Below are 24,795 nucleotides of genomic sequence, written 5' to 3'. Positions count from 1 at the left end.
AGTAACTATTATAAAATATTATAATAAAAATCTATATCTGTCATGTTATAAATATACTTATACTATATGTGTATATATCACATTAATGTATTATATGTATATCATAAAACACTTATGTATAAAATAATCTGAAATTTGATAATTTTATTTACATCATAATTATTGATATAATGTAATATTGTTTTATTTAAAGTTATTTTATAATATAAATTTTATAGTAAAACTATTTTCTGTTATATTTTGCAAATCATGATATTTTATCTTATCTGATTAATGATATAGCAAAGAAATGATATAGATTATTGAAATATATGTATTGTTGTATCGTAAAAATTCAAATTGATTGAGAATAAGTTTATTACACTAATGAAATCAAGTAAGTAAAAGATATATCTATACTTACCGATAAACTATCATGTCCCAATTTTCAGTGGCCCTTGAATAATGTGGAATATTAACATGATTCATTTTTGGTGCAGGAACGGTGCTATTGATGAATTTTCGAGCTCTCAATTATCTTCTCGATAATATCGAGAGAAAATGTGACATGAGGAAGAAAGTATTTTGGGCCCCATATTTTGACGGTACCAAATTCGAGATGTAATCGTAATCAGATATCACAAATCCCAACAAATTAATGGATATGATAGAAAATGAATGGACTTGTCTTTCGAAATATGTTCATAATTTTCTGTCTATTGTATCGATTTTCGATCGCATGGATGGCATATTTGATAACGTCGTATAATTGATAGTGCTTTACAGAAAATTTGAAGGTCGCTTTTATGACAGGTCGGTCCCAACCATAGATATAGTATAGATAGACCTAGCATACTACATACTAGGCAATGAGCGACATGTGCGAGTGAAAAAAAACAACTCCTGATTTTATTACACCTTCTATTAGAGAGAGAGAGAGGGGGAGAGAGAGAGAGAGAGAGAGAGAGAGAGAGAGAGAGAGAGAGCTCGGTCTATCTATATTATGTCTATGGTTCCAACACGGAAACGCTTGTCGCGTAAAGGTTGATTGTAAACGTGTTAGTGCATGTAAATTCATTATAGTTTGCTTCAATTTATGAACACAAAGTCTCTGTGTTGGCGTATAAGTTATTATGCAATTATCGCGAGAAAGCAACAGGTTCTATAAACGTTTATTACATGATTCAGTAATTAGAGGTAAGCGAGATAATTAAACATTACTGGAAGTGATCAATCACTTAAATATTTGATCAATTCTTTTATTTAATGTTTTCCTACATAACAATCATTTTAATTTTTTGCGTTCTTTAGTGTATATTAATATATAATAATAATGATTATTATGTTCAATTTTAATTATAAATTTTTTCAAACGAGAAAGAAAATTAAGTTAATTTTGACTGGCAAATGTTTATTATTTTAATTGAGAGTGTATGTTGCTTTGTATTTATGTTATTTATAATTAAAAATAAATTATTAATTATTTTAAAATTAATGTTTAGAATTTACATATCGTTTCCTTTATTATCAGTATAGATGTCTTTATAGAATCCACGTCGGGTATTATTTGACAATATTGTGCTATCGAAATTGTAGCGTGTAAGTTTCAGGATCCAGCGTTTCTTCGAATTGTAAAATCAAAATTTACGTTAACTCGTCATATTTGGAATATATTTCAATTTAGATATTTAGAATTTACATTGGCTACGCCTTTGCGAGTTATCTCCGTCAATGATTCGTATATTGTGAGACTTAAAGCGTGCAATGCGATCGTGTTTGTCGGTTCGCGTACTTTGATGTCGATATTCGCTTCGCCATTAATGGTAAAATTATCTTCAAAGTGAGTTATTAATTTTATGTCGTAATGAATAGGTACGGTGTTCTTTAGCAGATGAAATTGAAATTCCTCTGAATTTTCTACTACTTCATTATCTCAAAGAGGAACACCAGCGGCAAGTATTAAGATTATTATCAATAAATTTCTAATGACTGCCATATTGTAATTACTTACACGATGACGTGTGCTTTCTTTAACAAAACTGTCAAATCGATCGTTTCTTTGCATAGTTGAAACTTGTTAAAGTGTATTTATATGTTGTATCGATATGCTTAGCCATGAGAAAATATCTTTAAAAAAATATGTATTATTATAATTTTATAGATAATCAACTTTGTTGCTTTTTAACTATCTTTTAGAATATTTTATCATTTTCTGAGATAGTAAGAAAAAATATATCTGGAAATGGTAATAGTAAATGGAAATGGAAATGTAAAGAAACATGATTAAAATAAAGTATTTACAAAAATTAATAGGATGGAATATACAATAATTTAAAAAAACAAAGGTAATAATTTAACAGTAATCTTACATGAGAAAAGAAAATTATTTTTTAAATAATCTTTAAATATCTTTATTTAAAAAATAATTTAATTAATAATCACTGCTATATTAATCAATTTACTATTATTTAAATAATGTATATGTTTGCATAACAATTTAAAATAGTATTTATTCTTTTATTTATTAAAAATATTGATCTATTTTTAAATATAATATAAAATATTTTGTTAAAAATACATATTTGTTATACAAATTATAATTTATATTAATAATGTAAACAGGAATTCTAAGTAAAATTTTTAGTTAATTTAATTTTGAGAAAAACATCTTTAAATAAACAAAAATATTTTTATTTAAAATAAAGTTATTAATCAATATTTTTACAAAATAAAGTCATCTTTAGATAAAATTCATATTAATAAACTTGCTTTAATAAACTTGTATGAATATCATCGATTACATTATCTTTCTTTTGCTTTTCTTTAAATTTATTTTATTATCACAAAATATTTTTGTATGCATTTATTTTGAACGAATTGGTTAAGCTTAAAAAAGTCTATTGCTTTATAATTAATATTTTTCTTCTTTTATTAATTATCTACGTATAATGTTTTGCAAGTGACAACAATTTTTCCGTCTCAATACAAGACAAGATGTGATACTGTGATAATCTTTGCTTTTTATTATACAAGTACATGTGGAATTGCATTTAATACGATATAATTCTTAGTATATTGTGTACTACGATAAAGCACAATATCTTTTTCAAGATAACAATGAACAGATATAATAAAGAAATATAAACTTGATAAGTACTTTTAGTTACTTTTCGATCTTATTATAACAAAATAATAAAATGTTCATTAAAAATACATAAATAGAATAAAGATTTAATGAATAATTACAAATTCTTATCATTAATATTTGTCATATAAATTTAATCTTTTGATCTTTTAAACAAACAGAATATAATTATTTACATTTTTACAAAAAATAAATAAATAGAATATTGTACATTTTTGAAAAGTCTATACTTGTTTTATGAAAATAAATTAAAAATATGTATATGCAATTTCCATATAATTAATATTTTCTTTTATTTATTTCATGTACGTAATCTATTTATAATATCTTGATGTGTTAATAATATATGTAAGATTATATAGAATATAATAAATAATACCTGTTTTTAATTATTACATATATCATCGATTTTAATAATTAAAAATTATTTGCTTTAATTTTTTTTAAACTATATATTTTAATAATTTAAAACTGTTGGAATTTTTGTACTATATTAATCTCATTTATATAATATTATTATTAACAATTATAACAATTCTTAATCAATTTTTTACAATATTATTATAGTTGTCAATAAAATAATTAAATTCATCTAGACGTAATATTTGTAGATAAGTTTAAACTTTTGTTTTTTTCTAACCATACATGAATTTTGTTCACTATTGTTTCCATCTTTTCTATATTTTGCTCACGCATTGTTATGATTTGTGGTACTTCCATTCCAAGTTTACTTAACAATGCTTTTATCTAAAAAAAAGATTTTTTTAGTTATTATATTAGCATATAAAATATAAAGTATTATGCATATAAAGTTCCGTATAACACGGAAAATATATTACATAATTTTTAATTGTACATATAATTAATTAACATTATTTTTTTAAATGAAAATTTTTTATATATTATATCTTATATTTCTTTCTTTTTGTCTTCGAAAAATGTTTACCTTTTGAATTTGCTTCCTAGATATAATATTCCATGTAATATCATTTAGCAATTCAATAGGATGATCAAAACTGAAATGTTAAAAATTCAATAAGTTAATCACATAATTTTCACGTCACGAGAATATAAAATTTAAAATTTTTAAAACATTAGATATAGATCACATTACATGATTGTCAGTTTATTCCAATGATTTACGATGAAATCCATCATCATATCGACGTTTGGAAAATCTGCACTTAACACGGAGTAGATAACACGAAAAACATCGTTTTTCGCAATTGGAGAATCATCTGATATAGTCATATTTAAATATTTTTCGATAATAGTCAAGTTCTTCGAGTATCCAAGACAATATAATGTTGATTCAGTCTTATTTGTGTACATGTACAGCACTTTATTCCAAATGGTTTCATTCGCTAGTTTCACGCCATTACAGAAAATCCATTTCTTTTCATAAAATGAAATTCTAAAGTAGAATTTTTAGGATTTTTTAAATATTAAAAAAGGAACGCTTCTAATATCTGTTACTTTTAAATAATATAATATTTAAAAATGATAAAAATAATTTTTGCATATCATAAATCACTTTAATATGTACTTATTATTTATTCTCTCTCTTTCTAAATAAGATATTTTATATTTACCTTTTTGCGAATGTTGAATTTTCCAAATAAGCAATTAGTTGAGTATGAGCTTCATGTAAACACGTAGGATGATCAAAACCGCATACATGATGAAGCATTTCATATCTCGTCATTTTTGTAAAATAATCATCATTTGGACGACTTTGTATACCTATAGTCTCTATAATATTGTTCATCAAGTCCAGGACATACATCTATATATTTATATAAATTTTTTAAATATATTTATAGTATAAGTTGCAATACAAAAATTAGTTTTAAAAGTATCAGTTACTATAAAAAAATAGAAATATATGCTATTTAAACGGTAATATATATTACATTTTATAAAATAAAATTTTATAAGTTTGTATTATACAATGATGAATGGGTTGGATTTAAAATAATTAAAGATTAGTTCTATTCTTAATTTTCTATGTAATGTCGAAGAAATCTTTTTTATAATATGTACAAAACTTTTATAATATAACTTACTTTAAGCAATTCACCTCCTCCATTATAAGTAAAAATATTGGTTGCAGCTTGCAAAACTTTAAATACTGAAGACCATACTGTGTAATCTGTTTCACGTCGCAAATATTTCATGATGTTCATGAAAATTCTGGGATCTAATTTATCCTCGAGCATGAGATAAATCGCGTTATTAATTATTTGCGCACGATTCAGAACATGTATCTTTGTATAATTCTCGGAATTCAAATAATCAGCAATTTTCAACCAATTCATTGTATCATAATTTACACGATAAAAACCTGCAATATAATTATTAATATAATTTAAATGTACAGATGATCTTAATTAAATAGATGTTTAAATTAATTATTTCTGCAATTTAATTAACATATGTATAAAAATAACGTAAATATAATAGATATATAATATAATAGATATATAATAGATTACTAAAATAATAGATTAGTAAAAACAAGTTTTACCAATTTGTTGAATGTTTATGATAATCCAATCTTGTGGGTCAATATCATCGATTATAAGCTCTTCAGCTTCTGGTGATAACCAGTGCGTGACTGAAGTTGACGAGAAATTTGGATTGGTACGAGTTGCAAAATTTATTGGAACCCACCATTTTTTGTTCGCAGTGTCTGTACTATTGCTATTCTTAAAAAGCATTTTTTCATTTGGTTCAAAATATTCTTGCGTAATTTTTATCTTTCTAGGAATCTCATCTCTAGTTACAGTAACAAGGGGATATCCCCTTTGTCCTGCCCAGGAGTCCAGTACTTCTTGAATTGTAAACTCATTTCGAAGTATTCCTGATTCATCAGATGCATCTTGCAAAGCGTTCCATAAATCTTCAGGCTTGGCTACATTGTATTTGCTGATAATTTATTTTTTACATAAGTGTCAAATTTAGAGAACTATTTATTTTAATTTCTACGAGAACTATAATTTTAATTTCTATGAGAAATATTTTACTAACTGTTTGTTAAGATATCTGATGAGTCCTGCATGGAATACATCATCAGAAAGATAATGTGAAAGCATCCGTAAAAGCAGAAAAGCTGAAATAATAGCAATATTTTTTTAAGAGAGTACCGAAGTTGTAATAATATCTTTTATTTTCTACTTTAATTAATCAAGTTTTTTGTTTATTAATTAAAGAAATGTAAAAAAGGATTAAAAAAGAAAAGTTACCTTTGCGATTGTCTAATGAAGAAATTATTTTTGAATTAATTTCTTTAGTGGTATTAGGCTGCCAATTAAGAGATTTTACATGATCATAACTATCAATAACAAGCAATAAATCCAGTGTCTTTGCAATTAAAAAATTCACAAATCGCCGATCTTCATATATCTAAATAAACAAAATAGTTTAAATGTATTTTACAAAGGCTCTCTGTTACACAATGGAAGAAATAAATATATCTTTAAAACAATATTGAATTGAGATGTAAGATAAAATATATTTATAAATTATTTTCAATTTTTACCTTGTCAGCGATATAATATTTCAAATATTCAGCAAGTCCTCCATTTATCCATATGTCACTCCACCAGGAAGGACTGATAGCATTACCGAACCATTGATGGCTTGATTGAAGAATGATATTGTTTATTATTACATAGAATGCGTCAGGTCGACTAGTATCTCCATTGTTCAATATCGTATGTTCCCTGTAAATAAAAATTATAATATAACATAAAGTATATTGTATTTACTCTAAGATTTTATTTAATATATATATATATATATATATATATATATATATATATATAAATATTGTAGAATAATGATACATTGATTTAATATATTCACATTACTGTTATGTTAAAGTTCTGCTTTTTTTTTAAATATACATAAAAATACATAATATTATCAAAGCAAGAATATTTCTATACATGTGATATTTTATATGTAGGCAAGGTGCGTGATATTACAAAATAATACATGCCGCATGGAAGTAGTTTTCATTCAAATATCGAGTTAAAAGTTATTTATTTATTAGTTACGAATTTATAATTTATAACTGTAAATTAATGCAACACTGTTTATGTACACAAGTAGATTCTTCAATTTATCTAACATGCTTACGAGATAGCATGTCGATGATATTTGAAATATCAGAATGCTTTAACTCTTCTGTACATGTATCATTATATCTCTACGCACGTGTATGGGCCACATCACATGACATTACTTGTAGGTGATAAGCCCCCAACTTTCCATGGCCTTATTGGATATGTCAGGAAGCGCAACGTGATCGACTTTGGCCAGCCGAACGGAACTGTTGGTGTATCGTTCCAATTCGATCGCCGCTTTCTGGGCAATTTCATGGGCGAAACTCGCCGAGGAAATTACGTTGCCTCTGCTCCAGACGTTGATGGTTCCATCGGAATTGCTTATATTACGAAGATCGAAGATTAGGAAGCTGACTAGGTACGTTGATATGCGGGGCGATTCTTTAAAATGTGTCCACATCTTTCCGTCAGTCTCATCGACTTCCGACTCTTCGGAGATCGGCATGTTCGAAATGGCCGTGTAATTGCGATGGTGTTTGATAGCAATTTTAAAAGAGGCTTTTAACGCCGGCTCGTCCCAACAGGGAAAAGCAGCGCGCGCGTAAGTTGCCATAAAATATGTCCCTGCGAACCATCTGCAAAATATCAGTTCTATTGTTAATATCTTATTAAATTTAATCTTATTAAATTTTTGTATTGTTTTTGTCAACATTTATTTATTTATGTCATTACTTTTATTATCTTCCGCGTAAATTTAAAAATTGTTGACAAGAATAATTTTATGCTTACACTGTATTTCCCGTATCACTGACATAAGAACTTTTGTAGAATCCATATGGTCTGTCGTTCAGCAGACCAGCAAATTTCAGATACAAAATATAACGTCCAATAGATAGTTCCTCATCGAAATCAAGGCTCAATAATTCGGTTAGATTGTTATGACTGTACGTAGTAGGAAAGTAAAAATCTAATCCATTGTTACTTTTTAGGAAAGTTGAGTCTTCATCTATTATTAATTTGTTCATATGCAACATTAAAGTCTTCGTCTTGCTCAAAATCTCAATATGAATGAATATTTCCCCATCAAACGTAAAGTTATCTATTGTAAGATACGGATTTAACTTAAGGTCATAGAATATCGGTTTTGTGTGATTAGGAAGCCGATAATTTATCTCCTTATCATTCGAATTGGAATTTTGAATAGCAGCAACACTTGTTGCGATGATAAAGGCACAGATGTAGATAATTTTATATATCATTCTGTAAAAATATAATACTTGATTTAAGCTTTTATAGGCGTTATTGAGAAATTTTCTGTATATAAAAAAAATTTTCTGTATATAAAATCTGTATATAAGAAAGAATAGTTTCCTTTGTTTATCATTATTATAAGTTCATATAAGTGCTAATATATTAATAATTATTATTTAGATTATTTACGATTTATGCAAAAAGCTTAAAGTTGAGTTGTTATCCAAAATGTTAATGTTAAATTAAAATTAAAATTATCGCTACATGGGATATTATTATCCCTGTATTTGTATTATCACTGTATTTGTATTTATACTATTCTTGTTTGAAATTAATGATGATAGACAATAGTTTATTTTAATATATTGTTTAATATTATGACAGAATTTATACATACGTACCTTCTTTTTGCAGAAACGCGGTTTTGCGTTAGCAGACCAACGTGATATACCACATAATATAACAAAGATAATGTAGAAATGTGTCTCCGACACATTTCCCGTCAAAGCAGTTAACTTGATCATAGCGAATAAAGCGAATTAGGCATATTAAGCAATAGCGGCTGGTATCACGTTCAAGGCTAAATTCAACTTTACACAACAAGAATAATAGTTACCATACAGAATGAGAACAATGTTAGTTAAACGTCTAATTTATTAGCATAGCAAGTTAGCAAGTTAAACAAATTTGTGATTTAATATAAAATTTATATAGCTTGGAAATATAAAAATATGCAAGCAAATATGCGAACTTAAATGTCATTATGATAATTTTTTTACAAATTATTTAATTATAAATATTAAAACGTTATTATATGTAGTGTTACAATTCCATCTGTAAATAAAAACATAAAAAAATATAAAAAAATAATGCAATCATATAAAATACATTCTAATGACTGAAGAAATTTTAAATTTAAATCTTGTAAGAAAGATAAAAAATAAGAATTTTAGCGTTTATATATAATATAATAAAATGTTACTTACTTTCGCGATAAATTTATTATCTTAAAATCTAGTTGAATAAATTTTTATTATTAAATAATTGTTTTTTCGTACTTACAAAATTTCACATAGCGTTGCAAAATTTCATGACAATGGTAGCGACTCTACTAATTGAGACAACTATTGCTTTCTATTTATAAGCCTCTGCTACAATTTTTAGAAATGTTTAATGTTACTAGAGAATAATCTGTTCATAGAAGCAAAGTAAATCAAATAATTTTACCAGATATAACTAATCATATAATTTATGTAAGCCTTAATATATTGCATATTAACAGAAATAATAATTAAGTAACATTTAAATCTACAAAATCTGTAAAGCTATATTTTCAAAAAATATAGACAGCATGCAATAAAGGATATTAAGAAATGTTACTTACAAAATAACTCTAAACATGGAAAATAATTAAATGCTTAATATAAAACAATTAAAATAGTTAAAAAATATATAAATATAAGAATTAATACAATTTGGTATAAGTATTTCAAATATACATTGGAAATATAAAAATGTATAAATTTAATTTGACATATTATAGTATTTAATAGAATATATTAAATAACATATTTTACATACAATATAATTATAACCAATTATTATAATAATTATAAACAATTAATTAATATGTAACATAAAATAGAACATACTTAAATAATAAATAAAAATAAAAGTACTATATAAAAACTATATACATTTTTTATATATGTACATTAATATTGTAATTATTGCATTTTAATTAACTATAATCTACTCACAGTTTTTCACAATTTATTATTTTTATTATAAATTATCAAAATGAGTTCAATATATTCGTCAGTTCAAATTTTCTCGTTTCTATCTGGCTTTGAACATCTTCGAGTTTCTCATTGAAATTATTTTTCACAAAGTCTCTTATCTAAATCATAAATTAAATTCAAACGTTTTTTTTTATATTGTAAAAATTGGATGTAAAATATTTCATTATAAATTATTTTCTAATCTAATCAAGAATAATTAAAATATTAAATAACATTTGTTTAGAAAAAACGTAAGAAAAAGATGAATAAATATTAAAAATATTTTATATATATATGTACATATATAGATTCACATTTTTCAGATATTTAAAATTTAATTCGTAATGGTTAAAAGATTTTTATATTTACTAAATTAAAAAGGAATAATTAACAAATTATAATTGTTTACCAATCATACAAATTTTTAAAAATTAGATATTTTCCAAGTAGCAAATATATATATATATATTTCTTTTTTATTGAAATATTAAATTATTACTATTTACTAACAATACAATAAGATTAGCAATATAATAAGATTTTATAATTACACTAAAAAATATATGAAACTTTAAATAATTAAAAATATATAATGCAGCATTATTAAACTTACATGATCAAGCCGTTCATAAGAATGCACGCTTTTAATAATACCAAATATTACACCATATTTATATGATCTATAAAAGAAGTTATAAGATTTATTAAGAGATGACAAATAAATATCTGTAATAATAATAAAATATTATTACCTTGGAACTATTTCATCTAAATTTGTTAATATATAATCAAGTACTGCATCGTTGTTTGAGTGTTTCTGAATAATGTTTGATAAAATCATTTGATAATAGTTCTTGTTTATTACATCATTCAAAGTTTCGTTTAACAAATTGACCAAAATATCAAGATTTTCGGAACAAGTTAAATATTCTAATATCAATGAAATGTCCATACTTTTGTTTTGTTTAATATATATATTCCTGAATTTATTCCAAGTAGATACGTTGGCTTCCATCATTCCATTACAGAACATCCAATCCCTTAATTCAGTTGATATTCTATACACATAATAACAAAATTAATATGTAGTTCAATATTTTAATCATTTTACAATATATTAAAATTTTATGTTATTAATTTTATTAATTTTACAATAAAATTACTTATGTGCTTCAGAATTTGTAAGAAATTCACTTAATTTAATAGTGGCTCTTTTTTTACATTCAGAGTGACCAAAATTACATGCCCATTTTAATGTATTGGCTCTCTTAAGTTGTGTAAAATCACCTTCGGCAGAATTCTCTTCATATCCTACATTTTTAATAAGTCCATCCAAAATATGAAGTACATATTGCTGTACAAATTATTTAAAAAAAGTTAGTTATAAAAAAAGTTAGTTTTATTTTGTAAATCGTGTATTTATATTAATAGACATTGATATATTCTTAAAGATTTAATTATTTAATTAATGAAATATGCTATTTTTAAATTGTTAAATAATTTGTCACTTTATCTAATCAAATGTTAAATGTATGTGTATTTTTATTAATTAAATGTAATATTGTTTACCTTAAAATTATCATTTTCTGAAAATTTGTAAAAATCTACCGTATATTCCAATAATTCAAACATAGGATATAATGCTATAAAATCTGTTTCCTGAGATAAGTATACTGCAAGATCTAGAAATATCTGTACATCGAGTTGTTTTGCCATCATAAAATGAAAAGCATCATTAATGATTTGAGCTCGATTAAGTACATGTATCTTTGCATAATTCTCTGAATTAAGATAGCTTGCAAGTTTTCGCCAATTTGAATTATCATAATTAACTCGATAGTATCCTGTTGTAAAATTAATTAACATTACAGATTGAATTATTAAACGCTTTCATCAAATTTATAAAAAAAACTTTTTGAAACATTTTTTCCTCACATATACTAGTTTAAAACAGATATATAAATGTTAAAAAATAATTATTATTTCTATTGTCTATATTATATATATTGCTAATATATTGTTAATTAAGATAAATTATAATATATAAACATTTTAAAATACTCTTAGCAATTTAAGGCAGATAAAAAAATAACTTGTTTTATTTAATTTAAATTAATCGCATATATAAATATAAAGCATATTTACCCATTTGTTGTACATTAATTATGATCCAGTCATTTGGATCAATTCCATCAATACTTATATTTTCATCTTGTGGTCTTAACCAACGAGTAGGCAAAGTATTGGAGAAATCAGGATTTGTCTGTGTGACAAAAGACAAAGGTACCCACCACTTATCACTATCAACGTGCTCACTTTTGTTTTGTGGATAATGTTCCTGCCTTAGTATTATTTCATTGGTATCGTTATTACGAGTCACGTGTATCACGGGGTAATGTCTTTGTTTTAACCAGGTATTCATTACATCTTTCAATCTATAGTCGTCATGTGGAACATCTGATTCATCCAAAACTGCTTGTAAGGCGTTCCATAAATCGTCCGAATCTGCCGAACTAAACTGACTGCGGAACGTAAACGATAAATATAAAAGACTACATACATGTAATTTATTAAATAACAATGCAATAAGTAAACAATTAATTGGATTATATTTAATTCGTAGGTAATTCTCAAATGTAAAACGCTTAGAAAGAAAAAAGGTAACAGTCTACTTTTAAAAAAAAAATCTGTTATAACATTTATCTTAAAATGTGAGAAAATCTCGGTAGTTTTATTTATAAATCTTTATGTAATTTTAACATGAGATTAGTTTATTCATCAATTTTTTATTTATTATAAATATATTCTTATAGCAGGTGTTTCATACACTTATAAAACAAAAAAGTCTTACTTACTGTGTATGTAAATATTTAATGATACCTTTCCGAAATACTTCAGGGGTAATAATATATTGTAACATACGCAATATAGCAGGTGCTGCGATTTTAATTAATATTAAAATATAATCACTATGTTAAAATAGTATGATATTGTCCATAAATTCATAAATATAGATGATACAATAAAAAATTAATTCTTTTTCTTATTTAAAACATGTATGCACTGCATCATCTTTTGCCTTTTTGTGATAAATTTAATAACTAAATAAACATTAAATATTTATATAAATTGTCTTTTTATCGATATTCTTTCTTGTTACTTCGTATTATCTACATTTAGAATTTTGATATGATTTATTTACACACTTTCACATTTGCACAATCTCACCTTTTCCATAACTTGAATAAGAAAAGAGTGTAGCAATTTCTTCGGGAGTATTGACCTCATATATAACAGGTTTCACCTTCTTACCAATGTCCATATGAAGGGCTGTTTGCTGAACTTTAATAACGAAAAATTCCATTACTCGCCATTCTTTAAAAATCTAAAAGTATACAAAGTTCTAGAAAATTTTAATAAAATTAATGAGATAAAAAATTAAGATATAGTATTGGTACAATCAATGTACGCAAACAAGTTAAGGAATTTGTTTTATATTTATTTATAATTTATGATTACTCATAATGTTTTTTTGACAAAGGTCTTTACTATTATATTTTTATTTAAAAGTTAAATATAATAATGTAATCTATCATTTCATTTCTCTGTTAATGAAGATTTTCTTCAAGTGCACAAGAATAGCATATGTAATTTATATGTATAAGGAGAATTTTATATGTATAAGGATAAATTGTATATTTAACCAACCTGATCGAGGATATACTCTTCGAAAAATGTTGCTAATCCTTCGTTTAGCCATACATGAGACCACCATAACGGACTGACTATATTACCAAACCATTGATGCGCTATTTCATGTGCTGCTGTCACCGCTACTCGTAGTTTTTGGGTCATTCCATCTTCTATTTTAGAGTACTTAAAGTTGTTTTCGCTAAAAATGTTATATAATATAATATGTTTATCGTTTTTGTAAGTGTGTATAATATAATTAATGTAATTAAATATATTTATGGAAAATAAACGTGCGAAAATTGTATGGTAATTCATGATTTGTAATTACAAAAAATTAAGAGTTTGTAAGAAATTTCTTTTAATTTTTGCACAATTCCAAATATAAGTTTATTGTAATTTTGTCCTTTGAATATTTTATAACCGTTTAACAGGGAAAATGGATTTTAACGGATTATTTTGATACTCGAGCTTATTTTGAAAAGTTAAAATTTCAACATAAAAAAGTAAAAATAGGCTTTTAATTAGAAGAATCTAGATTTGTTTTTCTACAATTTCAATACAATTTAAACACAAATATGTACAGGTCAATAATTTAACGGCAAACATTGTAAAGAATTCTCAGTTCACGGAAAAACAAAACTACATAAATATACATTGTTTTGCCAATCTTCTTTAAATTACGTTGCATTACACATAAATAATAAGGCCCCAATTTTCCATTGCGCCAGCTGTGAATTGCGGAACCGCTACAAGATCCATTTTTGGAACTTTATCGGTGATGTTAGTATATTCTGTCAATATCTCTTTAGCCTTTTTGGCAACATCCTGCGCAAATTTTAAATATGGAGCCAATGCTGGTCTGCACCACATGTTGAACGTTCCATTTGCACTAGGAATACTAATATAATCAGACACTACAAACGCCACGAGATATGTGGACATGACGGGAGTCCTGTCAAAGTGCGTCCACACCATGCCGTCTTCTTCATCCGATTGTTCCCGTATGGGCATATTTGACAGAGCTGTATAGTTTCGATGATGTTTTATGGAGATATTGAAAGTGGCTTTTAATGCCGGCTCGTCCCAACAAGGGAACGCTCGTCGTGCCGAAGTCGCCTCGAAATGAGTTGCGGCTAACCATCTATTACATTTCAACGCTTTCGGATAAATTCAACGGCTAATATTTAAGGTAAGCTAAGAAAAATAGTTGCGTATAACGTTAAAATTATAAAAACATGTAAAAACAATGTTTGTAAATTATTTTGAATAATAATATGTAATGTATTTTGCAATCTGGCTGTGATATATGTTTCACTTTCGAATTAAATTTTACCAGAAAGTAATTTCAATAACGTAATTTCAATTATATTAGAATAATAAGTAAAAAATTAATAAAGTAAAATAAAATTCTAACATTCACTCACACTTTGTCACCTGCCTCGTTGGTGTAGGAGGTTCTGAAGAAACCACGCAAATTGTCATTTAAAATACCGACAAATTGTATGTTAAGACTGTAGATTCCAGGAGGTAACTCATCTTCAAAATGGAGTGACAAAATTTGTGTATCATTGTTATAATTGTGCGCTGTCGGCGTATGGATAACGAAATCTTTGCTAATCAAAGATGTCATTGTTTCATCAATTGTCAACTCCAGTACATGTAAACTCAAGTCTCGTGTTGCACGATGAATTTCGATGATAATACGGGATTTACCATCAAAGGTAAAATTACCCTCTTCGATATATGGTATTATCTCGACGTCATAATGAACTGGTACTATGTTGTTTGGTAAACGATAATTAATCATCGTGCTCGAGTCATCTCCGTCGACAGGAAGTGCTGTTACAGCGATAAATTTTAGGCCTAGAGTCACTAATACTTTTACATATGTCATACCGATCATCCTTTTAAATATTTGTGCGAACCTTGTAAGAAAAAGAGGAATGAATTTGTAATTTACTTTAATATTTTTTTGTCACTATTTTCAAATCATATTACAAAAAACGTAATTTTTTTAAAAATAAACAGATTATTATTAAGTACGAGTGACATAAATATTATGGTTCTACTATATGTTTGTAGGTTGTAAATGAGGAAAGAAGAATGCAAAACATATTTTTGATTTATCTCTAGAACAAATAAAAGAAATATGTAAAAAATGTTAAGCATAAATTTATTTTTTATTTATATATCTGCAATATAATGATATTAATTTAATTTAATAAATCTTGATACACATAATACAACTTATTTTTTCTTAAATATATATATATATATCTCACATACTTATATTAGATAAATTATGAAAATATAGTATGTTCAGAGAAACACAATTTATAAGATCGCTTTTATCAAGGATATCGATTATATTGAATATATCTGAAACTGAATTCATAACAATTAATGAAATGTCGGTGTAAATAATTTTTATGTTATAAACAGTCTGTCATTGTTGTTATGTGATGGATATTACCTTTTTGTTCTTTACATTTATATTTATATTGCGAATATAATTATTAAAATAAAGTCACGACGTGATAATACGTTGCAGCAGTGAAGTATATTTTACTGTTCGTTAGTAAAGTCTTTCTACTTATGATGCAAAATAGCTTTATTCCTTTATTTATAACATTTGCGAATATCTAATATTTGACTGAATGTTCAATGTCATCCATTGTTATTTGGAACGTGTCTATAATATGAATAATTTACGCGCTTGACCTATGTCTCATGTTATGAAACAATGGTAATGAATTATATCGCGCATTATAATTTTTAAATACACGGAAGAGTATAAATTAAGTCTTGATTATTATACTCAGTGTAAAAAAGTTTTGACTCTGTTATTACGATTATTTTGAAGAAGTTTAGTAAAATTATAAAATTAAGACATAAACATTATTAATATTTATACAATTAATATTTATACACAAAAAAACGATAAAAATTATATTATGTTTTGAATTAGGAATGTGTATTTTGTTATTTAATTTTATTTAATTATATATCTGTTATATTTTTTATTAAATATATTTTGCGATTAAGCAAATTATAATGATATAAGAAAATTATTTTATACACAAAGACGTATAAAAATAATTAATCGATCACTTATATTGTAAAAAATCCTTTTTATAATTTGGTAATTTCTCATAAAAACTTATCTAAAACTTATTTATCTAAACTAATCAAACTTGCTGAACTTTTTTTTATTTTAATCATTATAATTATCTCTTCATGATAATAAATTTTAGTTTAGAAATAATTATATATCATATTGGTCAATTTTTCAATTATTATACTTTAGCAATAGTAAATTAGCAATAGTAAAAATGCAAAGATGTAGTATAAATTATAGTATAAATTCTTTGAAAATTATTAAATATAATAATTTTTTTCTTAAAAAAGAAAGATATATCGCAAATATATAAAAAGTCATTGTATTTTTAAAAAAATTAAAGAAAATATACGCAACCAAAAGCAAGAAATGATATAAACCAAAAGTTAAGATAATGCAAGTTGTATAAGCCACTAATACTAAGCTATTTATACAACTTTTATATTTTAAATATATATTTATATATAAAAAATGTAATAGCATAAATTAAACATTGAATATTATGGTATGTAATACAATTTATTTTATCATGTAACATATTTTATTCATAATGTTATTAATCCTGACCAATAACATTGTAATATAAAATACAATATATTTAAATAGTAAATAAAAATGACAATATAAAAATTATCTGTATATTATTATATATTCATAGGATTATTTGTTTTTTACATAATAACAAATCTTTTACTGCCTTTATCAGTTTTCTTCTCATAAATAATTAGAATTAAATCAATTCATCAGATCACATTTTTTTCTTTTCCATTATGCATTTTCGAGCTTTCCTCCTTTAATATTATTTTCTACAAAGTTTCTTATCTAAATTACAAATTATAAATTTATTACAAATTTTATCATATTTTGAGAAAGTTTGATGTACAATATTTTATTGTAAACTATTTCATTAACATATTAGTATAATCAGAAATATTTTTAATATTATTTATAATTTTTTTCAGAAAAGATATAAAAAAGTAATGTATCAAATAATATTTGTAAAATTTTTATTTTTCAATTATTTTAAGTAGTAGTATTTATTACAATCTAAAAAATTTTAATATTTTATATAAAATTAACAAATTAATATAAAATATATAAAAATTAACAAATTATTTCTTTTTGTTTATTACCTCTACAAATCTCTAAAACATTAGATATGTTTAATAAATTAATAAATTAATAAACTAATAAATTAATATTAATATTTATGTTTTTAATAAAAAAAATATATATATATATATATATATATATTATAAAAATATATATATATATTCTATTATATATTATTTTATTACAATTATTCAAATAATAATGATATAACAAAATATGGACTTTATAATTATAAAATACGAACAAATATATTAAATTAAATACATTAAGTAACTAAAAATTTACCTTAAGCTGTTCATAAAAATGCTTAAAAATTTGTTTTTAATAACATTAAGTAGTGTATGTTTCATTCAGATTTCTTTCCATATCTTTCATATATTCCCTAGAAATTACAAAATTCATTGTCAATACATAAAAATTATATTATGTCTAATTAATACAATATATTATTACCAGACAATTTTGTTTAAGTTTTCTTTTATATTTTCAGACATTGTTTCAATTAATGTGCTGTTTGAATATTTTTCAATAATATTTCTCAAATTTGTAGGATTACTTTGAGTTTGTAATAATATCTCAAGGAGGCCAATATTAACAAGATCGCGCGAAACATCAGGATTTTTAGAACAAGACAAGTATTCTAATATGTTTTCATCTTGTTCAATAAGATACATAGTAAAGAGTTTATTCCAAGTAGACACGTTGGCTTCCTTGATTCCATAACAAAATGTCCATTCTTCTAACTCAGGCGGTACTCTGTATAATAATGTAATAAAAAATTAATTTGCAGTTCTGTCTTAATAAAATAATTCATCAAACATTTTATAATACATTAAAACTTTATGTTATTATAATAAAATTACCTATGTTCTTCAGGATTTTCAAGAAATTCATTTAATTTAATAGCAGCCATCTCTTCACATTCAGAATGACCAAAATTACACGCCCAATATAATGCTTTGGCTCTCTTAAGTTTTGTAAAATCATCTTCAGCAGGATCTTCTTCATATCCTACATTTTTAATAATTCCATCCAAAATATGAAGTACGTATTGCTATAAAAATAATAGAAGAATAAATTTTGTATTTTGCAGATCGTGCTTAATATATTTCTGAGCAAATGATTTCTAGGCTGATTGATATGATGTTTTTAATGATGGTAATTTTTTTGTTTTTCTATAACTCATTAAATAATCTTTATAATCTGATTAATAGAGGTCGAAAAAAGTACATGTATGTTTTTTATTAGTTAAACGTAATACCTTCAAATCTTCATTTTTTGGATCACGATAAAAATGTTGCGTATAATCTAGTAATTCAAACATAGGATATAATGCTATATAATCCGTTTCCCGGGACAGATAGTGTGCTAGATTCATAAATATCTGGACATCGAGTTGATTTGCCATCATAAAATGATAAGCGTCATCAATGATTTGTACTCGATTGATTACATGTATTTTCGTATAGTTATCAGAATTGAGATAGTTTGCAATTTTTTCCCAATTTGAGGTATCGTAATTAACTCGATAGTATCCTATTGTGAAATTAATTAACATTATAGATTTTATTAGTAAATGATTTTATTAACATTATGAGAAAAGTCAAATGAGCAAACGACGAGAAAAAAGAGTGTTTTCATAAAATTAAGAACATATTTTATTTAACAATAATTGAAAACAAATGAATATTTTGATCATTAATTTTTCGTAATTTATAATAATCCACAAATCTTAATACGCATAAGAAGTTACTGACAACTGTTTGACACAGAAATCTATTTTACTTCTCATCACACTTAACTGCCTAATTTCCGTGATCTTCCTGTATAAATTCTGTATCTCTCCATTAAATACTTCTTACTATCAGACTAAATATTTATGAAGAAAATTCTATTGAGAAAAACTGTTTGGTTGAAAATGGACAAATCAGAAGATTCTGATTATATTAAAACTTCAGATTATCTCAACTGTCAAAATTTTAGACAAAAAATTCTGTTTTATTTAATTTATATTAATTGTGTGTGTGTGTGTGTGTGTGTGTGTGTGTGTGTGTGTGTGTGTGTATATGCACGCATGTATACAAATATAAAATATACTTACCCATTTGTTGTATATTAACTATGATCCAGTCATTTGGATCAATTCCATCAATGCTTATACTTTTATCTTGTGGTCGTAGCCAACGAGTAGGCAAAGTATTGGAGAAATCAGGATTTGTTTGCGTAGCAAAAGTTACAGGTACCCACCACTTATCGGTATCGACGTTCTGATCTTCGTCTTTTGGACGAAAATGTTCCTGTGTTAGTATTATCTCATCAGTATCATTATTACGAGTTACGTGTATCACGGGATAATGCCGTTGTTTTAACCAGGTATCCATTACATCTTTTAACTTATAACCGTCATGTGGAACATCTGATTCATCTAGAACTGCTTGCAAGGCCTCACACAAATCATGAGAAGTAGCTGAACTAAACTGACTAAAAATAATGTAAATGATAAATATGATAAATAATATATAAAAATTTAAATTTATAAAGTAGTAATACAATAAATGTGTAACTAATTAATTTATGTTTAATTCTCGAATATTATATATAAAATGTTTAAAAAAGGCAACATCAATTTAATTTTCTAAAGACTTGTTAAAAGAAATATGAAATATTTTATATTTTTACATTATTTTTATATTTTTATACTTATTGCACCGTTAAAAAATGTAAAAAGATAATGTTAGTTGTATTGTTCTATTTATACATTTTTATATGTATAAGTAATTTTAATATGAGATTAATCTTTTACCAATTTCATTTTTCATATTTGACAAATCTATTATTAATAAAAGATTTATATATAATATAATATAATATAATATAAGATTTATATATTACACATATATCTATAAAAGAATGAAATATCTTACTTACTGTGTATGTAAATATTTAACGATACCGTTTCGAAATACTTCAGGGCTAACAATATGTTGTAACATGCGCAATATAGCAGGTGCTGCGAATATTAATATTTAAATGTAACTGTAATATGTAAAATTGAACATTTATAAAGAAACTTACCTTTGCCGTAACTTGAATAAGAAAAGAGTGTCATAATTTCATAGGGTTCATTGACTTCAAACATAATAGGTTTCATATTCTTAGCAATATCCATATGAAGAGCTGTTTGCTGAACTTTGATAACGAAGAATTCCATTACTCGCCATTCTTTGAAAATCTAGAAGAATATAAAATTCCAGAAAATTTTAATAAAATAATAATATTAATATAATATTATTACTGCCGTAAAAACAAATAGTTTAAAGAAAATTTTTTTTGAACTTAATTATATTCTGTAATTATTAATAAAATTGTTCTTTTTTGGTACCGATGTACTTGTATGTTTATAAGTTAAATGTGGAAATACAATTCCAATCTGTCATTTTAATGTTTAATAAAATCTATGATTTGATCTCTGTCAATAAAAATTCTTTTGAATGCATGATTGCATAAGCACAATATATATTTGTAACAATACTCAAATCAACCTGATCAAGAATGTACTCTTCGAAGAATGATGCAAATCCTTCATTTAACCACACGTGAGACCACCATAATGGACTAACTATATTACCAAACCATTGATGCGCCATTTCATGTGCTGCTGTTACCGCTACACGTTCTTTACGAGACACTCTATTTTCTTTTTCATTGTACGCAAAGCTGTTTTCGCTAAAAATAATTTTATAAATGTTGTTATATGTTTACAATGTGTGTTGTAAACAAATAATATAATTAATGTTTATATATAATTATATAAAACAAATATAAATATTTTTAAACGCAAAAACGGTTTTGATAATTTGCAGTTTAGAAATGTAAGATTTTTTTCAATTTTTGTAATTCTATAACATGATTTTATTGTATTCTTATATTTTCTGTATTAGACATATTATCTTATTTATTATAATTATTTAACCGAAGGAAGTTTTGTTTTTCCTTAAATCCATTAAATGATGGATTAGTGAAAAATTCAGATTTATTTTCTTGCAGTTTGAATTACACGTCAAACAGAAATATGCGTCGATTAATAATCTAGCAGTACACAAAAATCGCAAAAAGTTTTCAAATTGATAGAAGGGGAACATGATATAAGTACAAAGTGTGTTTTCTTATACGTAATAGTTTTTTTTAAATTACATAACATACTGATAAATGATGAGTCCCCAGTTTTCCATTGCACCTGCGGCGAATTGTGGAACTGCTACGTGATCCATTTTCGGAACTATATCGGTAATGTTAGTATATTCTGTCAATATCTCTTTAGCCTTTTGAGCAACCTCCTGCGCAAGTTTTGAGTGCGGAGCCAATGCTGATCTGCACCACATATTGAGCGTTCCATTTGCTCCGGGAACATTAACATAATCGGACACTACATACGCTACTAAATATGTAGACATAATGGGAGTCTTATCAAAATGTGTCCACACCATGTCGTCTTCTTCTTCCAATTGTTCTCGTACCGGCATATTTGACAAAGCTGTATAATTTCGGTGATGTTTTATGGAGATATTGAAAGTAGCTTTTAATGCCGGTTCGTCCCAACAAGGGAACGCTCGTCGCGCGTGAGTCGCCTCGAAATGAGTTGCGGCCAACCACCTATTATATTTTAATGCACCCGATAATAAATAAATTTATTAGCTAATATTGAAACATTTACCTGTAAAAAATGATTTAAGGGGGTAAAAAATGATTTAAATATTTATGTGTAATTTGTAAATGATTATACCAACTTGCTATCTGTAAATTATATGTGAATAATAATACTTATCATGTTTTGTAAATCTGTCTTCGATATGCATCGTTTAATTTTTTAATTAAATTTTACAAAAAATGCATCGTTTGCTCCTTTTGAAATTTATTAATTTAATTTTGTTACAAGAATGACGATAAAAGAAATATAAGCAAAAGTAATAAAAGTATAAAAGTATAAAAGTAATTTTATATGGTTTCTAAAAATAAATTTTTAATGATAAACCAAAATTTATTTAGTTTTATTAAAGATATTTGAAAAACTTTTTTGCACTATTTTATTTAAAAAAAAAGTAAATATTTAATTATATACTTGAATAAAAATGCAATATTATTATATTCATGTTACATTCGTAGAGACATATTTAATTATATATATTAAAATTAAATTATGTTAAAGTTATAAAAAATAAAAAATATTAAAGATAAAGTAATAGAGTAGTATATGAACTATAATAATAGTCTTATATTGTATCTCATATGTATTTTGATATATTCAGATGTAATAGTAACATGGGTAGAAAAAATGACTACAATAAATGATGTTATAGAAATAATAAATAATAAATAATAAAGCTTTGAAATTTTAATATCTACTTACACTGCGTTTCCTTCTTCATTAAAGTACCGTGTTCTAAAGAAACCATGCAATCTGTCATTTAAAGTGCCAACAAATTTTATATTGAGATCGTAAATTTCAGGAGATAACTCATCGTCAAAATGAAGAGTTAGGATTTCTGTTCGATTATTATAAGTATGCGCTGTCGGCGTATGTGTAACGCTATCTTTGTCGATCAACGATGTTGCTGTTTCATCGATAGTCAGATCTAGTGCGTGCAAGCTCAAGTTTTTCGTCGAATGGCGAATTTCGATAATAATATGAGTTTTACCATCAAAGGTAAAATTACCCTGTTTGATATACGGTATTATTTCGATATCATAGTGAATTGGCACTACGTTGTCTGATAAACGATAATTAACTGTGTCCGAACTATTCTCTGAATCTTCGTGAGCTTTTGTGGCGCAGAGTATTAGACCCAAACTTACCAATATTTTCAGAAACGACATACTGTCTCGTATCTGTACGTTCTTTATAAAAAAATAAAGGAAATAAATTATAATGTAGCCTTTCTTTCTTTGTTATCTTTTTTTTTGTCATCGTGTTTTTCAAAAGTGGTTTTCAAAAAAGAATTTGTTTAAATATCGATACAACTTTATATCGTTATTATGTATGTTTCTCTTATATCATAAATAGCAGAGGTAATATAAAAATTATTTTATTTCTAATATAAATGGAAGATTTTAAACAAAAGAATAAATTATTTTTTATTTATGTATCTATAATTGTAATTTTCATAAATCTGAATATACATACATAAGATTTGTCTCTTTTAAGTATACTTCTTACATTATATTAAATATTATGCGAAAAATATGTTTAATAATAATAATAATAATAATAATAATGTACATATTGATAACGTCATTACGAATATTGATTATATTGATATGAATTTGTAACAATTATTGAAAGTCAAACAAAATGCCAATAAAATAATTCTTATATTGTAATTAATTTCTTATTGTTGTAAATGTATACGAGAAATATTACCTTTCTATTTTATATATTTATGCCAATAATTACCAAAACTAAGCTGCGAAAACGACAAAACACTACAGAGTACGCCTTACCTCATTCGATAGTAAAATGACTCTAGTTATGAAGCAAATGATTTTTCCTTTTTTATAACATTTTCCAGTATTCGGTATAACAATCAAATGTCGATATTCGGTACGACAATCAACAGTCGTCATCCATTGTTATCTCAAATGTGTCTA

The 24,795-nt window shown here is 25.1% G+C and overlaps 3 protein-coding genes across 3 annotated transcripts; all 3 read right to left on the bottom strand.

Annotated features, from left to right (window-relative positions):
- Window positions 1-2,979: 2,979 nt before the first annotated feature.
- On the bottom strand, window positions 2,980-9,278 carry LOC105430947 (aminopeptidase N-like). The gene is made up of 12 exons (XM_011644780.3): window positions 8,847-9,278; window positions 7,984-8,454; window positions 7,374-7,829; window positions 6,666-6,849; window positions 6,370-6,529; window positions 6,155-6,236; window positions 5,652-6,052; window positions 5,191-5,468; window positions 4,717-4,910; window positions 4,239-4,538; window positions 4,071-4,140; window positions 2,980-3,871 (listed from the first exon to the last, which is right to left on the bottom strand). The coding sequence occupies exons 1-12, from the start codon at window positions 8,939-8,941 to the stop codon at window positions 3,713-3,715; spliced, it is 2,850 nt and encodes a 949-aa protein (XP_011643082.2). The 5' UTR covers window positions 8,942-9,278; the 3' UTR covers window positions 2,980-3,712.
- A 923-nt stretch (window positions 9,279-10,201) lies between these two features.
- On the bottom strand, window positions 10,202-16,659 carry LOC105430989 (aminopeptidase N-like). Its single transcript, XM_089071911.1, is given in 13 exon segments — window positions 10,202-10,345; window positions 10,840-10,906; window positions 10,979-11,284; window positions 11,390-11,580; window positions 11,796-12,070; window positions 12,372-12,748; window positions 13,082-13,163; window positions 13,455-13,611; window positions 13,935-14,118; window positions 14,611-15,060; window positions 15,344-15,844; window positions 16,206-16,304; window positions 16,393-16,659. Coding segments are annotated over 11 exon segments (2,712 nt in total). The 5' UTR covers window positions 15,823-15,844; window positions 16,206-16,304; window positions 16,393-16,659.
- An 878-nt stretch (window positions 16,660-17,537) lies between these two features.
- Window positions 17,538-24,792, bottom strand: LOC148937670 (aminopeptidase N-like). Its single transcript, XM_089071471.1, has 12 exons — window positions 24,649-24,792; window positions 23,558-24,045; window positions 22,354-22,803; window positions 21,693-21,876; window positions 21,226-21,382; window positions 21,079-21,160; window positions 20,252-20,631; window positions 19,412-19,686; window positions 19,014-19,204; window positions 18,604-18,906; window positions 18,436-18,532; window positions 17,538-17,859 (listed from the first exon to the last, which is right to left on the bottom strand). The coding sequence occupies exons 1-11, from the start codon at window positions 24,769-24,771 to the stop codon at window positions 18,481-18,483; spliced, it is 2,685 nt and encodes an 894-aa protein (XP_088927597.1). The 5' UTR covers window positions 24,772-24,792; the 3' UTR covers window positions 17,538-17,859; window positions 18,436-18,480.
- Window positions 24,793-24,795: the final 3 nt, after the last annotated feature.

Source organism: Pogonomyrmex barbatus, unplaced genomic scaffold, assembly GCF_055798465.1.
Source record: "Pogonomyrmex barbatus isolate J1 unplaced genomic scaffold, ASM5579846v1 scaffold12, whole genome shotgun sequence".
Taxonomy (NCBI): Eukaryota; Metazoa; Arthropoda; class Insecta; order Hymenoptera; family Formicidae; genus Pogonomyrmex; species Pogonomyrmex barbatus.
Note: the sequence above shows the minus strand (reverse complement) of the source record. Positions and strands in the feature narration are given on the sequence as shown.

Excerpts from the sequence above, each read along its gene's own strand:
- LOC148937670 (XM_089071471.1), bottom strand. The coding sequence starts at position 24,771 with ATGACGACTGTTGATTGTCGTACCGAATATCGACATTTGATTGTTATA. Across the intron at positions 21,161-21,225 it reads TTATTCAAGTTACGGCAAAG|CACCTGCTATATTGCGCATG; the intron begins GTAAGTTTCTTT and ends TAATATTCGCAG. Across the intron at positions 19,687-20,251 it reads AGTTAATATACAACAAATGG|GATACTATCGAGTTAATTAC; the intron begins GTAAGTATATTT and ends ATTTCACAATAG.
- LOC105430947 (XM_011644780.3), bottom strand. The coding sequence starts at position 8,941 with ATGTGTCGGAGACACATTTCTACATTATCTTTGTTATATTATGTGGTA. Across the intron at positions 8,455-8,846 it reads CGCGTTTCTGCAAAAAGAAG|AATGATATATAAAATTATCT; the intron begins GTACGTATGTAT and ends ATATTTTTACAG. Across the intron at positions 6,530-6,665 it reads AATATTATATCGCTGACAAG|ATATATGAAGATCGGCGATT; the intron begins GTAAAAATTGAA and ends TTGTTTATTTAG.